At 37.0% G+C, this 26,043-nt stretch overlaps 1 protein-coding gene across 4 annotated transcripts in view; it reads left to right on the top strand.

Annotated features, from left to right (window-relative positions):
* Nucleotides 1–4,085: 4,085 nt before the first annotated feature.
* The window catches only part of PHF3 (PHD finger protein 3), a 79,459-nt gene continuing 57,501 nt past the window's right edge, over nt 4,086–26,043 (top strand). The window contains exons 1-2 of one of the 4 annotated variants that reach the window (XM_023222939.1): nt 4,086–4,434; nt 14,743–14,919. In XM_023222939.1, coding sequence (XP_023078707.1) covers nt 14,817–14,919 — 103 coding nt within the window. In that variant the 5' untranslated portion in view covers nt 4,086–4,434; nt 14,743–14,816. Of the gene's footprint in view, nt 4,435–14,650; nt 14,920–26,043 lie in introns of all 4 variants that reach the window. The other 3 variants (XM_023222938.1, XM_023222940.1, XM_031935625.1) reach the window with 3 other exon arrangements.

The raw sequence follows: 26,043 nt of genomic DNA, 5'->3' as shown, positions 1-26,043 counted from the left end.
CTCAGCCTCCCAAGTAGCTGGGATTACAGGCGTGCACCACCACACTCAGCTAATTTTCGTATTTTTAGTAGAGACAAGGTTTCTCCATGTTGGCCAGACTATTGACCTCAGGTGATCCACCTGCCTCAGCCTCCCAGAGTGCTGGGATCACAGGTGTGAGCCACCATGCCTGGCCTGGATTTTATTCTTTATATTTTGGAGAACTATGAAAAGATTTCAAGTAGGGATGTAATATTGTCACTGAGGGATAAAATCGCAAACAGTTTCTTTGTTAAAAGAGTTTTGATTATTTTCATGGCTGCAACATGTTCAATTCAGATAATGAATCATTTGTAGTTCCCAAAACACATCAAGTTCTCTGGTACTTCTTTGACCTTGAGGACATCCCTTTTGTCAGAAAAGGCCCCCATACCCACTCCAGGTCAAATAAAACATGAATATGGGTCTTCTACACCAACTGCTGTCACACCAGGCTGAATCCTAATTATCTACTGCCACTCTTCTGAGTTCTTTGAGGGCATGAACAATACCATTTATTTCTGAAACCTATTGGGGTGCATAATGGAATAAATGAATAAACAAATGAGCAAATGAAGTGTGTTGGCAGGGAGAGTAACACAGAGGAGCCTAGAGAGATAAGGTCACAAAGGCAGTTAATCATAGAGTTAGTTAAAAATCTGATGCCTCAGGTCTCTCTCTGCTCTTTTCCCGTGCCTTAAAGTTGCTGAAGTTGACAAAGGTGCTTTATAGCTTGCACAGTCCTGACGCGTGGAAAAGCTTTATTTTATTGTTTGACCCAGCCTTCCTAGGCCGCACCCCCTCAACAGAGGTAAGCTATGGAAATTTTCACCTCCCGATGGGGCTTGCACTTCTTTTCACCCACTGTTTACTGCTAAAAGCCTGAGTAGCTGCGGCCCATCTTTCTGGAGAAAGTAGGAAAAGAAATGTTTGGAAGGGAGCAAGTCGGTGATGTAAGAAAAAGTGTTGTAACTTAAGCCTCCAAGTTCAATGATGATCTCGGTAAAATGAGTTTTTTTGTTTTGTTTTGTTTTTCATCTCTGTCACTCTGTCTCCCAGGTTGGAATGCAGTGGTGCCATCTCAGCTCACTGCAACCTCCACCTCCCGGGTTCAAGCCATTCTCCTGCCTCAGCCTCCAGAGTAGCTAGGATTACATGCGACTGCCACCATGCCTGGCTAATTTTTGTATTTTTAGTAGAGATAGGGTTTCACCATGTTGGCCAGGCTGGTCTCGAACTCCTGACCTCAGGTGATCCACCTACGTTGGCCTCTCAAAGTGCTGGGATTACAGGCGTGAGCCACCAGGCCTGGCCGAGTTTGAAATCTTTTGACCCCACTGTTTTGATTCTGTGTTTAAGCATATAAACATTTAAATCTAATCTAAACTAACACAAAAGTATGTGTGTTTAGAAAGTGTTTGCCAGAAAAAACTTCATTAAATAAATTTAATATTTTTATTGACTTTCTGCTCATAGTAGTTAATTCTTCCAATTTTTTCCCCCATATTTAGTATAGTGATACTGTAGGGAGCAATGTTTCAGTGATGACAAGCTTTTTTCATATCAAAATTAACTTCTGTATCTACATTGCGTACTGCTTTCCATGGTCTTAATCTCTGCCAGGCTCGGTTTTCTTGGATCAATGTTTTGCAAGATCCAAATTTTATCAGTTTTCCTTCTTTCATAATTTTTTAGTTAAATACAAATACACTGTCAGTTTTGGGCATTATCAATTACTCTGTCTTGTTTTCCTACCAAATTTAATTTTCCCAAGTTAATTTGGAGCTTCTTCTTTCTCTCTCCTTCCTTCCTTCCTCCCTCCCTCCCTCCCTCCCTCCCTTCCTTCCTTCCTTCCTTCCTTCCTTCTTTTCTTTCTTTCTTTCTTTCAGACAGTCTCGCTCTGTCGCCCTGGCTGGAGTGCGATGGCGCAATCTCGGCTCACTACAAGTTCTGCCTCCTGGGTTCACACCATTCTCCTGCCTCAGTCTCCTGAGTAGCTGGGACTACAGGCGCCCACCACCACGCCTGGCTAATTTTTTTGTAATAGAGACCGGGTTTCACCGTGTCAGGCAGGATGGTCTTGATCTGATGACCTCGTGAACCGCCTGTCTCGGCCGCCCAAAGTGATGGGATTACAGGCGTGAGACACCACGCCCGGCCTGGAGTTTTCAATGTTACTGATACAATCTGATCTTCCAGTAAGTCCTGTGTGCAGTTATAGCTGTTGCCAGTATTATTATGCTGGTTCTTTCTTCTACTAACCTTTCTGTGAATTGAGTATAAGATAAATAGTTCGTGTTTACATCTGGAAGCAAAAAGCAAAGATCATTAATGGACAAATGTGAACTGGGCGCTTGGCTGGTTCAAAATAACAGAATCAAAACATCATGCCTATGGCAAGCTTGTTGACTTTTTTAGGATCAGAAATCTTTGCTTTGTAAATGTGACAGTCTTATGATTCTTACATTTTCTTTTAATCTCCATTTTGTTTTACCTTAAATTTACTAAAACTTCTCTGAGAAGGTAAGTTTTCCTCAGCCCTTCTAAGGGATTTTCCAGCTAGTAGTCTCTCTTATCAAGTTCTACTCTATTGAATTCCTTCGGGGTTGGATATTGTTTATAACAATAATTTTATTCTTTCCAAACGCCCTTTTGAAATCTCACACTGAGATCCACCAGAAGAGTAAAGATAACTTAGGCTTATTTTTACAATTCATCCCAGACATCCCAAGTGAGAATTAAAAAAAAAAAAAACAAAAAAACCTCATTTCTATTTTCCTTTCTCAAAAACACATTACAAAAATATTGTAAAACAAAGTCTTGAGGGATTCATTAGTCAAGACATGGGGTGAAACTCTAGGAATCCAGTGGAATCAGGACAACCCAAACCTCCTTTGTAGAAGAGCATTTGGTATTGGGAGTACTTAAAGTATCAGAAGAGTAGAGAGAGGAAAGAACAGATCTTCACCGCATGCCTGTGACTTATTCTTCCATCCTGCACTAATCTTACAATGTGGGCTGCGGTTGGTCTAAGGCTTAAATCAACAAGTACTGTAAAGGTTTTAAAACTGTGCAGAACACAGTAAGGTGCTCAGCAGGTACTGGCTGAATACTGTAATGGTCCTGCAGATAAAAGCCACAAACCCTGTCCCTAAGGAGCTCCTTTTGGTTGGAGTGACTGACAAGCAACAATTACTTCACAGTGCTTATTAAAGGCTGAGATAGGGGTTAGTTCAAGTGTCTGTGGAAGCAGACCAGTGGGTCTGCTCGACCAGTGGGTCTCAAAACTTTTTGTCTCTGGACCTCTACACAATATTTGTTACTACAAATAATGTATTTATGAAAAGTATATTTTCCAAATTAATAAAAAGAGTGGTATTTAAAATTTTTGCAAATTTCCTCAATGTCTGGCTTAATAGAAGATGGCTGGATTCTCTTATCTGTTTCTGCATTGAATCAGCTGCTATATGCTGTTTTGGTTGAAGGATGGGAAGAAAATTTGGCCTTAGACAGATGCTCCTGGCAAAGAAATGGAGGCTCTTTTGAAAGGTCTTGGCGACCCCTCAGGGAAACCTGGGACCATATTCTGAAGACTGCTTACTGGATACCAAGAATGTTTCTTGGAGGTAGCAGTTTGAGTCCTGAGGTAGACCAGCCATGCAGGGTGAGGGTAACGGAGGTAGTTAATGGCAAGGCTGCTGTGCCGAGCCAGCACAAATATTTGGGCAGAGGTCTCATCTACTCTATCCTACTCTACCATTCTTGAACTCACAGTCAATTAATAAAAAGTACCTGGGGTTGGGGAGCTGAGCATGAATACTGTATTAACTGTGAAGCCTTAGTGCTTATTACGGTCGAGAAAAAGCCCTCCTCTGATTCGCCCCTCCTGGCGGCCCGGAGGTGTGAGCTAGAAGCCCGCAGGCGGTGCCGCGTCCTCCGAAGACAGGGAGGGGTGCGGCAGCTCCGGGGAGTGCAGCAGCCCGGGGCCCCACGGAGGCGCGGCGTTCGAGGCCCCACAGCGCGCAGGCGCGGCAGCGACGCAGGCCGCGGCCCCCGGAACGGTAAACAGTGGGGTCACGTGACGCGGCCCCTCTCCAGCTCCCGCGCCGCCGCCGCACGCCGATGGCTGCGGGGTCTCGCGCCGTCGCACAGTCCCCACGCGGCAAGCGACCTTCGGGCTCAGGGCGGCGGCGGCTGCAACGAGGATTAGGAGGGCGGCGCGGAAGCCAGGAATAGTGTCGTCAGCAGCAGCTATTCTGTCCCAGGAGGAAAAGAGGCTGTGGCAGCGACGCCGACGTCCTGCGCGTACCCCCTCTCCGCGGCACCCACCGGGCCCCCTCCTCCTCCTCTTCGGCGGCGGCAGCGTCCACCATCTTCCTCTTGCTGCCAGTGGTAGCGCTCGTCTGGCGGAGCTGGGTGAGTTGCGGCTGTGGCCGCGGCCAGGGAGACGGGCAATCCTCCCCTCCCCCATCCCCTTCCACACGCACAGCGCCTCGGCGGGCCTCTCCGCCCCTCCCGCGGCGGACTCTCCGCGCTTTTCTCCCGCGCAGCCGAGAGATCGCCTCTCGGGCCTCTTGCGCAACGTTCTCGGCCTACCTGGGCCGGGCCTTTGCCGCCTGTGGACCATTTGGACCGCGGGCTGGGGAGGGAGTCGCAGCGACGCGGTCGCCAGGCGGAGGGTCGGGACCGCGGCCTCTCTCCCGACCACTGGTACCCAGCCGTCTGCCGCGAGTGCGCCCCGCTGCCGCCGAGGCACTGGCGCGCAGGCCCAAGGCACGGCGGGCGCTGCCTGGAAGGCCCGGCTCGAAGGCCCCCGGATCCGGCTTAGGGCCTCTTCCCTCTGAGGGAGCCCCAGCATGGAGCTTTGGGCCTTGGTTTCGGTAAACTGGGACTGGCCCTGGCTGCTAGGCTGCTCCCTGCCGCTGCTTTTTGGAGATGAGAGTTGCTGTTCCATTTATCCACCAGTTAACGCGCGCTTTTGTGCCCGGGACCCAAACTGTCGACTCCTTTTGCTTAGTTTGAAATGAGAAGCCTAGACTCTTGTCTTCCGATAATACATGTAATTTAGTGAACCACTTGTCGATACGTACGTGTTAATGGTGCTAAATAACTGATCACCTGACACGAGGGGCGGGGGCGGTGCGGAGAGTAGAAAGGGAGAGAATGTTGATACCGCGCAGAGTCCTGTGTCCCTCCATTCCCTCAGGATGTGTTGCCGGGTCAGGTGACCTTTTTCCGTCTTTTGGCTTTTAAATGCCAATTCCTAGAGACTTTAGATTGGGGTGGTTATTAGTGCTTTCCAGTAGTCACACGTAGAATATGTTCATGGATTAATGTTAAGTGGCAACACTGTTTTAATATTCTAGTCCTAATCTGCATTACATGTAGAGGTATTTAATTTAAAAATAACAATTATTGAGCCTTCTCTAAATACTAACTTTACTATCTTAAGTTAAATTTAAAAACCAGTACGGTATACTCCAAAGGGAGTACTTATACAGTACATTGTTGTATTTAATTACTATTTTGGGGTGGAACTTGTCTTACCTTTGTCAAAATGATTGCTTAGGAGCTAACAAAACTACGCCTCAATTATTCATTTTTTGATTCCTGAATGAAATGTTTGGAACTGTGAAAATATTTGTAGAAAAAGATGTATGTTTGTGATAGAGCGACATGTTGAGTCAAAGAACCAGAAACTTTTCTATTGTAGTATACTTATGTTTTTGAATTTATAGCCCCTTTCCACAGCACAAAAGGTGTTGTTAAAGATTATTGTTAAATAGTAATTTTTAACTTTATCACTTAGACCTTTTCCCCCTAATTTTTCTCTTCATTCATCTGTTTGCTGGTTATATATTACCATAATGATTCTTTACTTCATTATCATCATTGTCATTCTCACTGTTATTATTATTTTACAATACATACTTCATTTTCTGGTCATAGTAGCAGAGTTTAGTGGCAGAGACTTTTAGGAGTAATGATTGTTGTGATTGAGCCACACAATCAGTCCTGAAATCGGCTACTTTTATTTAAAAAGATTGCAACTTTAGATTTTAAGCTTTTTCATATAGCTCATTTGTCAAAATGATAAAAATGAGCCAGTGATGGGACCAAAGTTTGCCACTTATTTACATTCTTTATAGGTTCATTTATTGAAGAATAGAAAAATGTAGTTTATTTTACTGCTTTTGCATACACCTGAATTAGTTATGTATTCTCTCTTGTTGGGATAGACCTCAGATAACTTTATCATGTTGATCTTACGGTATACTTATATGTTGCATAATCAGAAAAGTCACCTATGAGAAGTGTTCTATGTAAATGTAGGTAAAAAATTGGTTTGATCACATGCACATTTCAAGATAGAAAAATCAAAAGGAATTTGTCTTTAATCATTTCAAACCATGTTATTAAAATTTAAATATTATTGAGTATTGGAATCCACTAGGAAAGGTTGACAGTCTTTGACTTTCACTTATGTAATGTATTACTTATAAAAGTTGGGAGGCAGCAAGTGACAATTTAGAGTACTGCAAAATCAAGAGCTTAGATTTTTTTCATAGTATGAGGCCTATTTGGAAAAACTGGTAAATTAAAATAATACATACAATTCTGTGTTTCAGTTACTAAAATAGATGATGTTTGTCTTCCTTAACATGGTGGGATGGTGTTTGCTTTTTAGATATATTTTGCTTTCTGAAGATCCATTTAAATTTCTCATAAAATCCTTTTTACGTATTTTTTTCTGGAGATAACTTTTCTGTTTTTTAATAAGATTATGAGATTTTTTTGGTCAACGTTTAGGTTTGTGCATTACCAATAACTATTTCACCACACAGTGTCAAGGAGTTCAGGATTCTTGGGGTGCTGATTTCTAACAGTTTTTATTCATCTGCATTTCAAGAATTCTTTCTGACAAGTGCCTGCTGAATTTTTTTCTTTTCTGGAAAAGTATGTCTTGGACTATGTTTCTCTTATTTCTTCTTGGAGCACCCTCTCAGAATTCTGGAGTATCTTTTCAGAAGGATAGACACTTTTTCAACTATAAAAATTACTTGGCAAACTGTTAGACATTTATGATACTGTTGCATTTTTGAGAACACAGTCAAAAAATATTCTTTAATTGTTGCCCTTTGATTACACACGGAAAGATATTGAGAGTATTGATAGGATTAAACATACATGAGATCCTGAGACTGTTCTCAGTGAAGATATAGGCTGGGAAACAAGATTCATGGACATCCGATGTGAATCAGTGTATTAGAATTAAAGGGGAAAATATCAAGAGTTTTAAAAGGCATTGTATGAGGCATTGCTTTATGTGTGGACTTGACAATTACTGTCCTGCATAATGTGTTTAATTTAGACCATTTTTAATGATATCTTAAAATTTATGACTATTATACAATGAAGAGTGGATATAGAGAAATAGTTGAGTAAAAATTTTAAGATATGTCCAGAAGTTTTAACCTGTTGGCATAATCTAACTTTATTAGACAGTTTTGAAGAGCATGGTAGATTATACAGAAAGGCTGAACTTTAATATTTTAATTCACTTGTAATTTGTGTGAGCTGGGCACATGAAAACATAAAGTTTTAGACTGAAAATAAATGGAAAAGTTTGTAGCTGATAAATTGCTTTTCCTCTAATGTTCATATGCATTGAGGCTAACTTTTTTTGTGTGTGTGTGTGTAGAGGGTGGCTAAGTGCATATTCCTGCTTTATTTTGGAAGAAGGATGAGTCACTTTTGTTTCTAGCATTTTTTAAGATTTCATTAATGATACATTAAAAGCATAAAATCTAATGTGTAGAGTGCATTATAGAGTGTAAAGTGTAGGCTCAGGAATCACACTGAATGGGTTCAAATGTGGGAATACTAGGTATGTGACCTTGGGCAAATTATGTAATTATCTGGGTCTCAGTTTGCTCTAAAGAGAAAGGACTAATAATTGCACATACCTTACAGGGTCGCTGTGAGGAACTAATGAGATAATGCATACGATACACAGGGCCTGGGGTACAGTGTGTGCCAGGTACATATTAGCTTGGGCTGTTACTACCTAGGCCATAGTTTTGATGATGAGCTAGGTCCACTACTTGGGTGGTTTATTCAAATTCCTAATGCTTATAATATCAGTTATGATATAATGCCAATATAGTTGTAAACTTTGAAGTTAACTCTTTTCTTGTTACTGTTGGCTACTGTAATTCTGTGTTTGCCAGTTTCAACATCTTCTAATCCTTTCCTAGGGCCTTAGGTCTGCTTTGGTCTAAGTTGTCTTTGTGCAGCAGACACCTTGATATCTTCTTTTTACCAGATACATTTAGAAAAGAAGTTATGATCCTTGCTTTCTTTAATGATGTCTTGCCAATAGACTCTAACGAAACTGAACCAGAATTTGAAGTGGGGGTGTAGAGTAGATGACTAGGTTGAATTGCTTTGTAGAATGGTACTTTGTAGTATTGTGTCATACCACATGATCTAACCACTTACTAATTTTTGACTGTGTCCTCGAAGGATAACCTATGATTCATCTTCAGTGTTGTTATACCATAGTGGTTAAGAACTGACTTTGGTGTAAAGCAGAGTGGATTTGAGTCCTGGCTCTGTCACTTATTTATTTGGTAATATTGGGTGTAACTTTGCTATTTAGCCCCTCTCTTGTAAATTGGGAATGATAGTACCTGCGTAATGGTTTGGTTCTGAGGATTAAATGGCATGATGCATTTAATTTGTTTAGCACAATGCCTTGCACACAGTAAACATCCAGTGAATTTAACCTTATAAACACATAGGGTAGTCATAAGCGCATTGACTCTTAAATGAAATTTTCTGGGTTCAGATTTTAGCTCTGTTTTTCCTGTAGGAGATAGCTTAAACAAATAAAAACAAACGACTTTTAGCTCCGTCACCTACTATGGCAGATCATTTAATCTCTTTGATCCTAATTTCATTTTATTTCATTTTTTATATTATCAGGATAATAATATAAGGTTGTTTTGAGGATTAAATGAATTAATAAATGTAGAGCAGAATTTCTTAAACTTGGCACTGTTGACATTTTTGGCTGGATAATTTTGTATGTGTGTGGGGGGCTGTCCTAGTGCATTATAGTATGTTTACTAGATGCAAATAGCACCCTTTCCAGTTGTGATGACCAAAAATGTCTCTAGACATGGCAAATATTCTCTGCATGGGTATACTCACCTCTGATTGAGAATTATAGATATAAAGCATGTAGAACAATGCCTGTCTTGAAGTTTGAGCACAAGAAGTTTTGTTTTATCATTATTAGTAGTAGTTTTGTTCTTCTGCTACTGCCTATTAGGAATTTGTTTTTAGTAAGCACGCCTGATGAAATTGCTTAATTTAAATGATGGTATAGGGGCTGAAGACATCAAGTGTGCTCTGCTTTTTAAGACCATTGTACTTCTAGGACTTTGACTGGATTGCTCTTCAGCATTTATGCATTGTTAACTACTTCACTTCAGATTTTGGTTCAAGTGTTACGCTGTGAGGCCTTCACTTACTCTCATAAACCAATCCCCCATCACCACCACCATTACTATTGCCCTGTATAACTTTTCGTCAGAGATATTAGTCTCCTGATATATTTGTGCTCCCCTCACACCACCCCCCTACACACACACCCACAGACACAAATGTAGACTATGTGAGAGTGAACTTCATCTTAGTACATAACCTCTTTGGCCTTTGATAGCCTTAGTGATTTATTGTTAGGCGTGTATGTGTGTGTGTGTGTTTTAGGAAATAATAGAATTCATAGGTTTACTTTGAAGGTGTTTTTAAAAAGCTGGGATAGAGAATTTTAATTTGCTCTTAAAGTGAGTTTTCGTAAAGTGTAATTTTTTTTTTTCAAGATGGAATTTTGTTTTTGTCGTCCAATCTGGAGTGCAGTGGTGCGATCTTGGCTCACTGCAACCTCTGCCTCTCAGGTTCAAGCTATTCTCCTGCCTCAGCCTCCACCACGCTCAGCTAATCTTTTTTGTCTTTAGTAGAGACAGGTTTTCGCCATATTGGTCAGGCTGGTCTCGAACTCCTAACCTCAGGTGATCTGCCCGCCTCATCCTCCCAGAGTGCTGGGATTACAGGTGTGAGCCACGGCACCTGGCCTAAAGTGAAATTTTTTTGCTGTTGACACTTTCTAAATCTCATCTTTTTACGTTCTATTAATACTTGAAACACTTATAAAATAATTAGGCTGTTTTGTTAGTATAAACTAAACCTGGCTTCAGTGTAATTCCCTGAGAATTACAGATGAAACATATTTTAAAACAGGAAATATCTTTGGACTCAGATTGAATTTTATTTGGCAAATTAGTACTAATTATTTTCAGTTGTATTCTGAGTCTTTATAAATAGTCCATTAGGACCAAACTCAGCCATTTGTAATTTAAGACATGGTGTTCCATTTGCCTGGAATATCCTCTGGATCTTTAGGATCCAGCTTACATATCACCTGCCTAGCCTTTGTTAGCTTCCTGAGTTTTACCTTCGTCTGTGATATTATTTGCAGCCCTTCAATATGGCACTTAGCATTTTGTTGCGGTGTTTATATGTGTTGTATTTGTTTATATATGTTTATGTCGTTTTGAATTGTGAATTCTTCGACTTTTTGACAGGTTCGTTTCACTAGACTTAAAATGCTTTGTATTAGATGCTTAATACATGTATGAGTAAATGAATAATTTTGAATTACACAGATTATTCACTTATATACTTAGCTGCATATATTCTATTGTCTGTAAACATGAGTTTACCCAGAAACAATTTCTGACTTTAACATGTATATTCCCAAATTACCAATACTGATATAATTGGATATACATGTATCATTAGCCATTTAAAATTCACCCTATATAGACTTATTATGTTTTATTAAATTTAGAATGCCAAATATAGGGGAGCATTTAAGTAGAGTTTTAGTGTAAGAAACAGAAATTTGTTTAAATTAGACAATTTGTTTAATTAACAAAAATACCAAATTGGCTCCTAATTTCCCCCCTTAATTAGATCCGATTGTCTTTGTTAGCCACATTACTAGGTATCCCAGAATATTCTTAGTTTTTTTTAAGACTTTATTTTGTAATAATTTTATATTTATAGAAAAGTTGCAAAGGGTGTGTAGTGTTTCTGTATACCCTTATCTAGTTTCCCTGATTATTAACATCTGACATAAAGCCTTTATCAGAACAGATATTATTGGTGTATTACTGTTAACTAAATTGCAGACTTTATTCTGATTTTACCAGTTTTTTTTGCTACTGTCCCTTTTCTGTTCCATGATCTAATCCAGGGTACCACATTGTGTTTAGTAGATTAGTGTATCCATTACAAGTGAGTAAATATTTCTACATTTGGCTAATTTGTTTGCTTATTTAGCATTAGAGTTACTTTATTTTTGAGACTGATCACTTTATATCTGAAACTGATTTTTAAAAATGAATTATACCTCCAATAAATGTTACTTTCAAGGGAGTTCTTTTGGATGGCTACATACTGTTCATTTTTGGCATTTTCTCTTTGGAATTACCTCCAGAGCCAGTTGGAACCACGTAAGAAAAATTATTCTCACTCATTTATAACAATTTTTCTTAAAACGTGTTCCATGAAACACTAGGATTATGATTTGTCCTGTGGAAATTCTCTTCTTTGGACTCACAAATGTGATACGCTTTATTACTATGTTCTTAGAATATTCCCATTTTCATTAGCCTACTAAACGTAGTAGACAATGGTAGCTGCTTAGTAAACATTTGATGAATAAATAAAGAGTATCGTTAAAGAAATGTAACTTCAGTCTATCTCCACTTGTGACTGTGGAAACCTTTTTCCTGATAATGCCTGTTTAAATCCGGGGAAACATACTTTATAAGTCATAATGGTTTTGACTTAAAAACAGTACTGGAAAGCTTGACTCTTTTTTTTTTACAATATGCTTTATTTAAAAAAAATTGATCTTCAAGAAATACGTTACAGGCTCTGAAGCCGTGAAAGAGTTTTGGGATGGTTTCACTCACAGCAGTATTATTGAAAACAAAAAAGAAAATTGCTTGTTGATGACTAGTTGTAATGGCCTGGTCTTCATTATAGCGATGTGATCTTGAGCTTTGTGACCATAACTTCTCAATGTTTTGAATGTTTCCATCACTTGGAAGCTCACAGCTTATAGTTGGTACAATAGGAAGACCTCATAGAAGTTTGCAGAATTTGCTAGCCTCATGTTGCTGTGGTAACAAGTGCATTTACTTTTTCAGTAGATTCAGCATACCATTTTTTTGAAGGAAAGTTAGCCATTTGTTTCTAGAGCTGAGACTGCCTTTTTTCTTTTTGATTGATCTGAGAAAAAAGATTACTAATTGGGATGCAACTCTCTGAAGTGGAGGTGTCTTTGGCTTGCAGTACTGGATTCCAGCACATTCAGATAAATGAATTCATTGGTAGTTCTACTTAATTTTGTAAACATTTAGTAAATATTTTCATAAATTATTTTTAATTACTAGAATTTAACATACTAAAATTTTTTTTGGAACCTAAAAACATATAAGGCGGAAGTATTGGTGATGTATGATAATTGAGACTTTCTTTGGCGCTGAGGTCATATGTGGTAGGGAATTCTTAAAGGAACTTGTCCTGAGTTTTCTTCAGCATTGCTAGCTACAGTTTTCTGTTAGTTGAGAAAATGCATGTAAAATAAGCAGCAAGTCTGTAGTTAGCATTTTCTTTCAGTGCTTTATTAACATTTCAATGTAAATAAATGGAAAAAAATGAGAAGAGATACTGATACTCTTCTGTTTAGAAGGGCATTAACTTTTGTGAGACAGGAAATTTCTTTGCTTTTTTTTTTTAAATTGAGGTATAATAAATGCATTCATTAAAAATGAACAGATTTCTGAAACTATTATCGCAATCAAGATTTAGGACATTTCCGTCATCTCTCAGGTATCCACCTTCCCTTTTGCAGTTCATCTTTTTTTTGGATTTTTTTTTTTTTTTGACACAGAGTCGGGCTCTTTCGTTACCGGGCTGGAGTGCAGTGGCTTGATTTTGCTGCAACCTCCGCGTCCTGTACTCAAATGATCCTCCCAACTCAGCCGCCCAAGAAACTGGGACTACAGCCACGCACCACCACACCTGGCTAATTTTTGTAGAGATGGGATTTCTCCTTGTTGCCTAGGCTGGTCTCCAACTCCTGGGCTGTAGTGATCTGCCCACCTCCCAAAGTGCTAGGAATACAGGCATGAGCCACTGGACCTGGCAGGAAAATTGTTTTTAGAGAGCTTTTAATAAGTCAGATCATCTCAGTCCTTAGCTCAGTGTGAAAGGGTAACACTTACTAATGGGTATGGGCTGTGGAGCTTGAAACCCAGGCTAGAATTTTGGCTCTGTTTTGTGACTTTGGGGAAGACATTTAAATTATTCAAGTGCATTTTTAAAAATAGTGCAAGGATGATAATAGACCCTATTTATTATTGGGGCTTAAATTATATAAATGTTGGTAAAATTTTTAGTACAGTATGACATATATAACCAGTGAATGTTAGCGTGTATCTGAAATTCTTCCCTCAGGTTTGTAGGGGGAGAGAATTCAAGACTAGTTTGAGGAAATTTTGTTAGATTTAGAGCTAATCTCAAAAATCTTGGAATTAAGGAGCCCAAGATGTTATAGGTTAATCAGTGGCATTTTTTGGTTAAATTAATATTAGTTTTTTTTTGGTTGACTTTCTACCCCCTAAAATATGTTGATTCAGTTTTCTCTCAAACCAGTTCAACTTAATTGGTTTAACTTTTCATAATTGAGGCTCCTGTAGAGCTTTGAAATGACTTTTGCTGAGCAATGTGGGTACAGTTCAAATGGGAGACTAACTTGATACTTGCATAGACCACACATAACTAAAATAAATCTAAATACATGATGTAGATTGTCTTTGTGTCATTTATCTTGTTTTTCTCCTAAAAGGGGACCTTGAAAAAAGGTGTATTTGTGCACATCTTTGTGTGCGTGTGTAGTTTTTTAAGTTTTGATTTGTTGGGTTAATAGTTTCTTTTTCATTTTCCGCCCCTACCCCCACAGTGAAAGCCCTTTGTCTATATGTATTACCTTTCTTCAAATAATTTTAATACTTTGTAAATAAAGCAAGGCCACTTTATGGTTTTAATAGGTATGGGATAAAAATTTAAACTATTTGATTTTAGCTCTTTTATGTGGACTTATTGTAAAAGCAGTGTCTGATGCTTAATTTGTGAAAAGGTTGTGGTTAAAAACAATTGTTTTTATGCTTTAAGCCTTGTAATTCTTTTGTTTGTGTCAAGTTAATGGACTATATACGTATTTTTTTTCTAAAAATAATGAACTGAGTAAACATTTAGTAGAATTTCTGGTAAAATGATATACTACATGCATGATGAAGAAACATTAGTAAAGATTCGTTCTACATTTCCAAATGTATATTCTAAAAACAAGTGAGGATTTTTTTTTAAACAACAATTCAGAAATACCTTAAGTGTGTTCTTAGACTCAAAACTATTAAAATAATTTGGTATTAGGTGATTTTCAATTGATAGCTTTATTTCTTATGGTATTTTTTTTGTCTTTCTATAGGGCTGAAAGACACACAGAAGTCTTCATGGATATAGTTGATACATTTAATCATTTAATTCCTACTGAACACTTAGATGATGCCCTATTTCTAGGATCCAACCTGGAGAATGAAGTCTGTGAGGATTTTAGTGCAAGTCAAAATGTCTTAGAGGACTCGCTGAAGAACATGCTCAGCGATAAGGATCCTATGCTAGGATCTGCAAGTAACCAGTTCTGTTTGCCTGTTTTGGATAGCAATGATCCCAATTTCCAGATGCCTTGTTCAACAGGTAATTCTTACTTTTTTTTTTTTTTTAGTCTGCAATTTAAAATAAATTTTCAGCAGCTTTTTCTTTTTTCTTTTTTTCTTTTTTTCTTTTTTTTTTTTTTTTTTAATGAGGAGGGTAGTAGTAAATTTAGGGTTCTTTCCTTTGAATTTAGAGCTTCTTTTCCAGGCATCAGAATTAGAATTTAAACTAAATTTTCTTCCAAGGAGTGTGGAGTTATCCTCAAGGATATTACGGATATAGGTAGGGTGACCATATAATTTATTATCCAGTATGGGACACTTTTTAGAATTACAGCGAGTACTTTAATAATTACATCATGACAACAGGTATAAATTGGGATTCTTGAGTAAATAGGGATTGCCCGGCAAATTGAAACATGTGGTCACCTTAGGCCTGCTGGAGTCAGGGGGGATGGCTGAATTGACCTTTCTCAGCATACCTCCCAGCCCCTGAAATATTTACATTGTTTGCTCCCATTTCACCTCTTTTGGTATTTTTTGCATGTATCTTAAAACCAGAGAAAGAACTCTATACCTCTGCTGCTCTGGACAGTAAACACTAGCCACATGTAACTATTGGTCACTTGGAATGAGTCTGGTCTTAATTGAGATGTGCTATAAAATGCACATTAGATTTTGAAGACTCAGTATGAAAAAAAGTTAAAAAAATTTTCTTCAATTTTTTAATGTTGCTTATGTGCTGAGGTGATATTTTGGATATTTGTGTTTAAAATTTATGTCACGTGTTTTGTTTTTTTTGCCTTTTAAAAAGTGACTACTTGAAAATTTAAAATTACGTATGTGTCTTACATTATATTTCTGTTGGACAGAAAAGGGTCTATAGTTGAAGTAACTGAAAGACTGAAGATGGTACTTTTCTGTAAGGCTAAACTATTAATAAGAAATTACTTTGTCATGTTAATGTATAAAAAACAGTTTTTCTTTTATAAAGCAGAGAAAATATTACTGGAAACGTTGTGGCAATTATTAGTAGCTATTCTGTGAGTAAAATTATAGGTAAAGGTAAAATCAGCTTCCCATGGAACAGTAAGGTTTTCCCTCACCATTCCCTAGAGTAAATAGTTCTCAGATTTATGTGATGTTGGTTTGTTTTTCATTGACTAGATATTTTCTCCTGTACAGTTTGTTCAGCATATTTTTCATTTTTAAAAACATTTTCTATGTACATTTTAAATTTAATATAGCAATACTTAAAGTTGGGAATAGGTGGTCTGCTGTTCACCCAAAAGTTTGTCAGGTTACTCCGCCTTAGGACCTCAACACTGGCTACTAGGAAGCTTCATTTTAACAACTCCTTAAAACTGAGGTCTTTTGAATTGCTTGCTAATAGTGTATCTCTGAATTATTTATATTGTGTTGTGTTATTACTTAGGTTTACATTGTTCTGTTTTTGTATTCTAAATGTTTTAAAGCTTTTAAAATTTTGTTTTATGTATGCATTGTTCAATTTTTTACTTTGGTGCTTGTGTCAGTATAGTAGCTCTAATTATCTTTATTGTTAAGCACCTTTGACAGTGTTTGGTTGTATGGTCACTGTTTCCTAGTTTAGTCCAAATTCAGGAAAAACATTTATTTAATATTAACATGGTTCTTGCTGAAACTCCAGTTACCTTCAAGGGTGTTACATTGGATGTGGAACTGACACATGTGTCATCTTGTTAGGCTGTTTTACTTATAAAATTCCAGCTCTATAGTAATACTTGTATTCTTCCTGTCCTTTTTTTAAAATTGATTTCTGTTGATATGAAAAGTTTTTATTAATGTGAAAAATCTTTTCAGTTTTATTATACATCTCTTTTGCTAATAGAAGACTTAGAGCACCTTTGTAAGTACATAGAAATTTTTTGAGTTATGATTTATTATTTGTTTATGGTTCTGTTATCTTTTAAATGAACTTTTAAATTTAGGAACTTAAATTACTTCCTAAATTTTCTGATATTAAAATTTGTTTACTACAATTATTTATCTTTGATTCTGTAGCAGAATGTTTGCATTGATATATGTTTAGTGTGTATGTTTTAAAGATATGTAAGGAAATATGTGGGGGAAACTTAATAAGGCTTTTCTGTTTAAGATTGTTTAAATTTCATTGTGCCATCTAGCAGGGGATTTATCTTGATTTCTTCAAAGTTCTTTTGCCCTTTGGGATATTTAGGTCAGTAAAAGGCCCACACATTTTCTGAAAGCAAAATGGAAAACATTTTTGAAAAAAATTTTAACTTTTTGTTAGATTTAAGAGATAATTGCAAAGAAGAAATCTTATTTATTTATTTATTTTGGTAGAGACAGGGTCTTGTTATATTGCCCGGGGTGGTCTCTAACTCCTGACCTCAAGCCATCCTCTGGCCTATGTCTCACAGAGTGCTGGGATTACAGGCGTGAGCCACTGTGCTTGGCCTGGGAAATCTTACTGTAATTATTGATGAAAACCCTGTGTGGACAGTAACTTTCAGTAACTTCAGCTGTTTTTAAATAGAAACAACATAGTTCTTGCCCAGATTGTTGTTCCTGGCACTATCGGCTTTTACTAGCTGTTTTCATTGAAGCTAAGCAGGGAAATAATCCTATTTATATTCCTTAGAGCAATGAAAGCTATAGATCGTGGCGGTTTTGTAACCTTAGTGCTAAAATTAGCTACCAAAATAATTGCTACATCATCTTTTCTGTTATGGTGAACCAAGTTGGTTTCGGACCAGTGTTTTTGTTGTTGACATAGTGATTTGGATTGTATTTCAGCTGTCTCAAAAAAATCATAGTTTTAGAAAATTATAAAAATAAGAAACGTAGAAAATTACATTTAGTGCTCTGTTGGATACACAAAAGTTGGGGTGCCAATTGTTTCATTTTGAGAGAAAGCAGCCAGCATTCTTCTTTGAATGCTTTTGACTGTGTCAAGTATTACTTCATCTAATTGTAGTGTTCGCATATGGTTTTTAGATGTGCCCATTAATACACTTTTTTAAACCTCTAGCGAGTGAGCAAAACAATATTTTCCCAAGTAATAGGTTTGAGATACTGAATATAGTGTTTATATATACCACTTGAGGAGTGTATTCAAAATCACTGAAATGGTGTTTACTGGCATCAGTTTTATGAAGAAATGTTTATCTCTCATTTTACGAACGTGTTCCCTTTTTACATTGACAGCTGTGATTCATAAGTGTGGAACAATCTTGTGTTTACAATCCATTTCTTAATATGGTATATTGAAAATAAATGTTCAATGACTGTAAGTTGATGTCTTTAGTTTTTACAATGTAGTTCAACTTTGTTTTAAGACCAACAAAAGAGACATACTATAGAAACATGGTTTAGAGCAGCCTTTCATTCAAATAACACTTTTATGTGCTACTGTAGGTTACTACTTGTAGCTACTGCATCCTTCAGTGGAACCAAGATGTCTTGTCAGGGCTGCATTATGGCTAGCAAAATCATCATTCTTTTAATTAAAAAAAAAATTCTCTACTATAGTGTGGTTTTTGGAGGTTAAGCAAATTAAAAAGTCGTTGAACTCTTACAGGTATCCCAAATGTTTGGGAAGAGTTGATTCATATTGAATAATTGAGTGTTTTTTCAACTAAAGGAAAACACCTGCTTACATCATGTGTTGCTTTCCTATCATAAATGACATTGATATTATATGACGTCAGTCAATGTTGTTTAATATAATTTTAGCTTGCACTGCTTTCCTTTCAAGCAGAGTGTTGTAATACTTGTAATATATGTTAAGACTAGTTTTACAATTAGTAAAACTATCAGTAATAGTGTGATTTAGTCCCTTTTTTGTCATATGAATTTTAAACTTTTAATCATACCTGATTTGAGGCTCCTTTATCACCAGACAGAATTCATCTATGTAATATTGGAAAAATTATATTGCACTTGTTCTGGAAAAAAAGGTTTGGTGTACCAGTGTGTCACTTGAGATTTGTTTAAAAAGTTTTGGGTTTTATGGCTTCATGTTTCTCTTGGATAGCATTTTCAGTCAGACAGGACATTGAACTAAACATAGTGGCTCTCTGGTCTAGTAAAATTCAGTTTTCAGATATTTATTATTTTAGTCCCTATTTGTGCTTTCTTGGGGATTGGTGGGGTTATTTGTGCATACTAATTACGTCTCTGAATCCAGGTACACATATAAGTTCATTCTATATCTGCACTGGAGTCTTCTCACTGTTTTTGTTTATTATTAGTATTTGTAGATTTTTTTTAAAGCTTCTGTGCTTCAATGAACCTTTTACACTAATAACTTATTTTTGAGAATCGAGTTTTAAAAAATTGTTTTTGACACATAATTGTACATATTTGTGGGGTACAGTGATATTTTTATGCGTGTGTACAATGTGTAATGATCAAATTAGGTTAATTTGCATATTTATCACCTCAAGTATTTGTCATTTCTTTGTGTTACGAACATTCAAAAGCTGCCTTTCTAGCTCTTTGGAAATACACAATAAATTGTTAATTATAGTTACCCTGTAGTGTTAATAGACTACTAGAGTTTATTCCTCCTATCTAGCTGTAAATTTTTCTTTTTTTTCCTTCTTTTTGAGATGGAGTTTTTCTCTGTTATCCAGGCTGGAGTGCGGGTGGCCTATCTTGGCTCACTGCAACCTCCGCTTCCCAGGTTCAAGTGATTCTCTTGCCTCAGCTTCCTGAGTAGCCGGGATTACGGGGGCCTGCCACCATGCCCAGCTAGTTTTTATATTTTTGGTAGAGACCAAAAATTTGGTAGAGACCAACATGGTTGCACCATGTTGACCAGGCTGGTCTTGAACTCCTGACCTCAAGTGATCTGCCCACCTTGGCCTCCCAAAGTGCTGGGATTAGAGGTGTGTGCCACTGTGCCCTACCTAGTTGTGATTTTGTATCTGTTAACAAACTTTTGACTAGTCCTCCTGCTCCTTCTCCTTCCCCAACTCTAGTAATCACTGTTGTACTGTCTACTTCTTTGAGCTCAACTCTTGCTGCTATATATGACTGAGAGCACGTAGTATTTATATTTCTGTGCCAGGCTTATTTCACCTAATGTCCTACAAGCTCATCTGTGTTCCGATAAATGACAGAATTTTGTTCTTTTTTAATAGTTAGTATTCCGTTGTGTGTATATATCACATTTTCTTATTCATCCACCTGTTGGTAGACACTTAGGTCAATTTCATATTTTGGCTATTGTGAATAGTGCTGCAATAAACATGGGAGTGCAAAGATACTGATTTCTTTTCCTTTAGCTATTTATGTCCAGTGGTGGGATTGCTAGATCATATGGTAGTTCTTAGTTTTTTGAGGAACTTCCATACTGTTTTCCATAATGACAGTACTGATTTACATTCCTTCCAACAGTGTGTAAGAGTTCCCCTTTCTCCACATTCTTGCCAGTGTTTATTATTTTTTATCTTTTTGATAATAGCCATTCTAAATGGGGTGAGATGATATCTCATTGTAATTTTGATTGGCATTTCCCAGATGATTAGTAATGTTGAGCATTGTCTTCATATGCCTATTAGTCATTTGTATGTCTATTTTGAAAGATGTTTATTCAGCTTATTTGCCCATTTAAAAAATTGGATTGCTTTTGTTGTTGTTGTTTGAATTCCTTATGTATTCTGGATATTAATCCCTTGTTGGATGGGTCAGTTGCAAATATTTTCTCCCATTCTATAGGTTTCTCTTCACTCTGTTTATTGTTTCCTTTTCTGTCCAGAGCTTTTTAGTTTGATCTAATCCCAATTGTCTGCTTCTGCTTTTACTGCCTGTGCTTTTGAGGTCTCCATAAAATCTTTGCACAGACCAATGTCCTAAAGCATTTCCACCATTTTCTTCTAGTAGTTTCTTAGTTTTGGATCTTACATTTAAGTCTTTAATCCATTTTGAGTTGGTTTTTGTATATGGAGAGAGATGGGGGTTAGTTTCATTTTTCTGCACATAGATATCCAGTTTTCCCAGCACCATTTATTGAAGAGATTATTCCTTCCTAAATGATTTGGTGCCTTTGTTGAAAATCAGTTGGTTATAAATATGTGGATTCATTTCTGGGTTTCTTATTCTGTTCCATTGGTCTGCATGTCTGCTCTTAGGCCAGTACCATGCTGTATTGGTTATCATAGCTTTGTAGTATATTTTGAAGTCCAGTAGTGTGATAACTCCAGCTTTGTTTTTTTTTTGCTCAGGATTACATCGGCTATTTAGTGTTTTTTTTTTGTGCTTCTGTGTATTTTGTGTGTGTGTGTGTGTGTGGTTTTGTGGATTGTCTTTTTCCATTTCTGTAAAGAATGTATTTTGGTAGGCATTGTATTGAATCTATACACTGCTTTTGGTAGGTAATATGATCATTTTCACAATATTAATTCTTCTAACCACGAACATTGGATGTCTTTCTGTTTTTTTGGTGTGTGTTCTCTTTAATTTCTGTTATTAGTTTTTTTTTGTAGTCATCTTTGCAGAGATCTTTAACCTCTTGGTTAAATTTATACCAATGTGTTTTACATTTTTTGGTGAGTAGGATTGCTTTCTTGATTTTTTTTTCCCACTAGTTTATTTTGGTATATAGAAATGCTGCTGACTTTTGTATGTTTATTTTGTATCCCGCAAGTTTAATGAATTTGTTTGTAAGTTCTAACAGTGCAGATAAACAGTTTGATTTCTTCCTTTCCAATTTGGATGTCCTTTATTTTTATTTTGTTTTTCTGCTTAATTGCTTGGGCTAGGACTTCCAGTACTGTGTTGAATGGAAATGGGCATCCTTGTCTTCTTTCAGATGTTAGAGGAAAAACTTTCAACTTTCCTCAACTTAGTATGATGATGACTGTGGTTTGTCATGCCTTTATTGTGTTGAGATATGTTTCTCCTATACCTAACTTGTTGAGAGTTTTTATTGTGAAGGGATGTTGAATTTTATCACTTGCTTTTCCTGTGTCTATTGAGATGATCATACTGTTTTTGTTCTTCATTCTGTTGATGTGATATATCATATTTATTGATTTCATATGTTAAACCATTCTTGCATTCGTAGGATAAATGCTACCTGATCATGGTGAGTGATCTTTTTAATGTGCTGCTGGATTCAGTTTGCTAGGCATTTTGCATTTCTATTAATCAGGGATATTGGCCTCTAATTTTCTTTTTTTGATGTGTTTTTGTCTGGTTTTAGTATCAGGGTAATGTTAGCCACACAGAATGAGTTAGGAAGAAGAATTCTCTCCTCTTCAATTTTCTGGAATAGTTTGAGAATTGGTATTTCTTTAAATGTTTGGTAGAATTCTGCAGTGAAGACTGGGTCCTGGGCTTTTCTTTGATGGGAGATTTATTTTTACAGAGAGAATCATGTTTAACATGAAAAATACAAATTTAGTATGTGTAGCCATGCAGATGAGATGGAAATACATTGGTTAAGACAAAGTAAGTACTTTTAATTAAATGTTAAACAAGATGAACTATGGGCCTTGTAAGCACATGCTTACCCTTTAAGAATAAAAATTTCTATAAGATTGATGATTAAGATTAAATATCATTTTGAGCTTTACGTAGAGGGGTTCAGTTGAACGTGGAGTATGTTTTGAAGGGAGCAAAAGATAAAAGAGAGGTAAGTACTTTATAGAATTAGAGCTGTAACTTAGGGAAGAAGAGGAAATGCTGAAAGATCAAAAGATTATGACCTGGTAGCTGCCATAGATATTTGACAGTTTATCATATTGACAAGAGATCTGACTTCTTTATGAATGAAAGGGAAAGACCTAGGTCCCTTCGATGGCAGTTAGAAGGAGGCAGAGTTTAAGTTGCTAAAAGGAGGAACTTGTGGTTCTCCAAAATGGAATAATAGGTTCCCTTGCTGGGCATATAGGATTTTTGCTTTCGCTGGTTATGACCCTTTGACTGAGGTGTTTCACTGGGGATTCAGGCATCAGATAGTTATTTGTATTAGGTGATCTCTTTGTTGTTTTGTTTTGTTTTGTTTTTGAGACGGGGTCTCACTGTGTTGCCCAGGCTGGAGTGCAGTGGTACAATTTCAGCTCACTGCAACCTCAACCTCCCAGGCTTAAGTGACCTTCTCAACTCAGCCTGCCTAGTTGTTGGGACTACAGGTGCGTGCTACCACACCCTGCTGAATTTTTTTTTTTTTTTTTTTTCTGAGACAGAGTTTCGCTCTTGTTGCTTAGGCATGTGCAATGGCATGATCTCAGCTCACTGCAACCTCCACCTTGTGGGTTCAAGCAATTCTTCTGCCTCAGCCTCCTAAGTAGTTAGGGTTACAGGCGCCCACCACCATACCCGCCACCATGCCTGGCTAATATTTGGTATTTTTAGTAGAGATGGGGTTTCTCCATGTTGATCAGGCTGGTCTTGAACTCCTGACCTCAGGTGATCCACCTGCTTCGGCTTCCCAAAGTGCTGGGATTACAGGTGTGAGCCACCACACCCGGCCTGTTTTTGTATTTTTTGTAGAGACAGGGTTTCACCACGTTGCTCAGGCTGCTCTCGAACTCCTGAGCTCAAGTGAGCTGCCCACCTTGGCTCCGCAAAGTGCTGGGATTTCAGGCGTGTGCCACTGTGCCTGGCTTTAGGTGACCTTTTAAGGTCTTTTCTAACCTAAATTATCCATGAAACTGTTACTTCTTTTTATAAAAAGAAATACAAATTATTTTTTGTGTTCACTTTAGTCCTAAGTTCTATTGGTTGGCTTTATGTATTTCATAGCTTCTTTAAATTATATGCAATATAGCTTAAAAGCACAGTGATAACTACTACATTTATGTAAGCAGCTTTAATTGCTCTTAGTTCAGTTTATTTCTTGTCGTTTTCTTATGCTTTTTCTGGGTTATAGACTGCTGTTCTATATAGATATTTCTTCTTTTTCTTTTTCTTTTTATTGCAGTGTGGGGGTTTTGCTATGTTGCCCAGGCTGGTCTTGAACTCATGGGCTCAAGCCATTCTGTGATTACAGGCATGAACCACCGTGCCCGGCCCTGCTTTAGACATTTCTAATGGACTGTGCTGTTCTTTTCAGATTATTTTTCCATAGTCATTGCTGCAGCCATCCTTAATAACAAAAATAACAATTGAACTCAGAGATAAAACATATATATCTTTTAATGTAAATACTAAAATATCATTTTATAAATTCAGAAAATCCAGAGTAGGGAATTTCTGGCCCAAGGCCAGAGCTTTCCAGTTGAAATCTTTATTTTGCATATTCTGTGGGTTTTCTGTTTTAATTCTATTTGCTTCCATTTATTTTTGCTTTCTTTAGCTTAACATAATATAAAACTGAATATATCTTAGTTGTACTTTGCATTGACTAATTTTTTTGTCTTTTTAACTTAAAATGTGAAATAAAATTTATCTTCATTACTGTATCTCTGATAGTTTTTGTTTCTTCATCTGTTACTTAAATTTATTCCATTGTTATTCCTGAAACCCTTAAAAAAATCAAGACACCTTGGACCACAACTAGTACAGTTTTTATTCTAGTACAGTTGCTAACTGTATGTTTGTATGTGTGTGTGTATAGTGTGTATAAACTTGCATTTTTGTGCTGTTACAAGAGACTTCTTTTTCCAAGATTTTGAGCCTACTATTTGTCTATTGAATTCATTTTTTCCCTGGAGATCTGTTGCCCAGAGCCCCCTGTCTGGGTTTGTGATTTTTTAGGCATGTTATATATCTTCTATCTCTGAGCTTTACTGCTCTCCTTAATTAGAGCTATTGTTTCCTGTATTCCATCTTCTTTATTTCTTTTATCTATACCCTCTTTCCTTGTTGAAGTCCTTGGTAATTTTCTAATATCCTCTAATACCCTCATACTTGACTAATCATTTGCTTTTACATAGAATCCAAAGTTGAATGTCACTTTTCCTTCAAATTTTATCTCGTTGTTTCTTAGCCTTCTAGCATTTAATACTGCTGCTCTGTTGCCTGATACTTATATAAGGCTTGCTGCATTGTTAGGTTACCTTTCCTCCAACCCAGCTTTAGGATCTTCTCTTTACCTTTTGATGTTCTGAAATTGCAGTGATATATCTGCATTAGCCTTTCATTTATTTTTCTGGGCACTTGGTGGGCCTTTTCAATTTGGAGCGTGTTCTCTTAAACTCTGGGAACTTTTCTTGTGTTTTCTCTGCAAACTCCTGGAAGACAGATGTTGGCTGGTGCTTTTTACCTATTTCTTGCATCTTTCCAACATTTTGCTTTATGTCTTTCTAGATATTTATTGCCATATTTTCCACCTCTTTGAATATTTCATTTTGACAAATATTTTACTGTTTCTAAGAAATCTTTCATGTATCCTCTTTATTCCATGTTTTTGGTAGTAGTCTATTCTCACAGGGATATACAGTAGACTTTTGAATAATGTGGGATTTAGGAACATAGAACCTCCATTCTTTGCATTCAGAAATTCACATAGAACTTTTATCTTCCTCCAAACTTAACTACTAATAGCCTATGTTGACTGGAAGCCTTACTGATAGCAGAAGCAGCTGATTAACACATATTTTGTATATTATATGTTATGTGTATTATATACCGTATTCTTACAGTAAAGTACACTAGAGAAATATTAAGACAGTCATCAAAAAGAGAATATGTATTCATTAAGTGGAAGTGGATCATTAAAAAAGTCTTCACCCTCATCTTCATGTTGAGTAGGTTGAGGAGGAAGAAGAAGAGGGGCTAGTGGCTAGTCTTGCTGTCGCACGGGTGGCAGAGATAGAAGAAAATTGATATATACGTGGAACTGCACAGTTCAAACCCATTTGGTTCAAGGGTCAACTGAATAGGTGTCTCTTTAGATATAGTCTGAATTAATTTTTCTATTTGTTTATTTTGATCTTTCTCGTAGTACTGCATGCTTTCCCCAAAGGTCAGATTGTTTTTCGTTGGTTGTTAATAATGTTTACAATTAATAGGAAATCTAGCATGTTTTGCTGTGGGATAAATAGGCTTTAGATAGATAGCCTGTGGTTATTTTGGGGAACCAGGGTGAGAAGTACCTTATCATTAGGTGATAACTGTCCTATTTCCTTCAGTTCATTCAATTTAAGTTCAGGGTTAAGAAAATACTTTCTCTTACTTTGAGTTCAATGCTTGGTTGTAGGCCTTGCTGGAT

The sequence above is a fragment of the Piliocolobus tephrosceles genome, chromosome 5, assembly GCF_002776525.5.
Source record: "Piliocolobus tephrosceles isolate RC106 chromosome 5, ASM277652v3, whole genome shotgun sequence".
In the NCBI taxonomy this organism is placed as follows: Eukaryota; Metazoa; Chordata; class Mammalia; order Primates; family Cercopithecidae; genus Piliocolobus; species Piliocolobus tephrosceles.
This window is presented reverse-complemented; position numbering and strand designations above follow the sequence as displayed.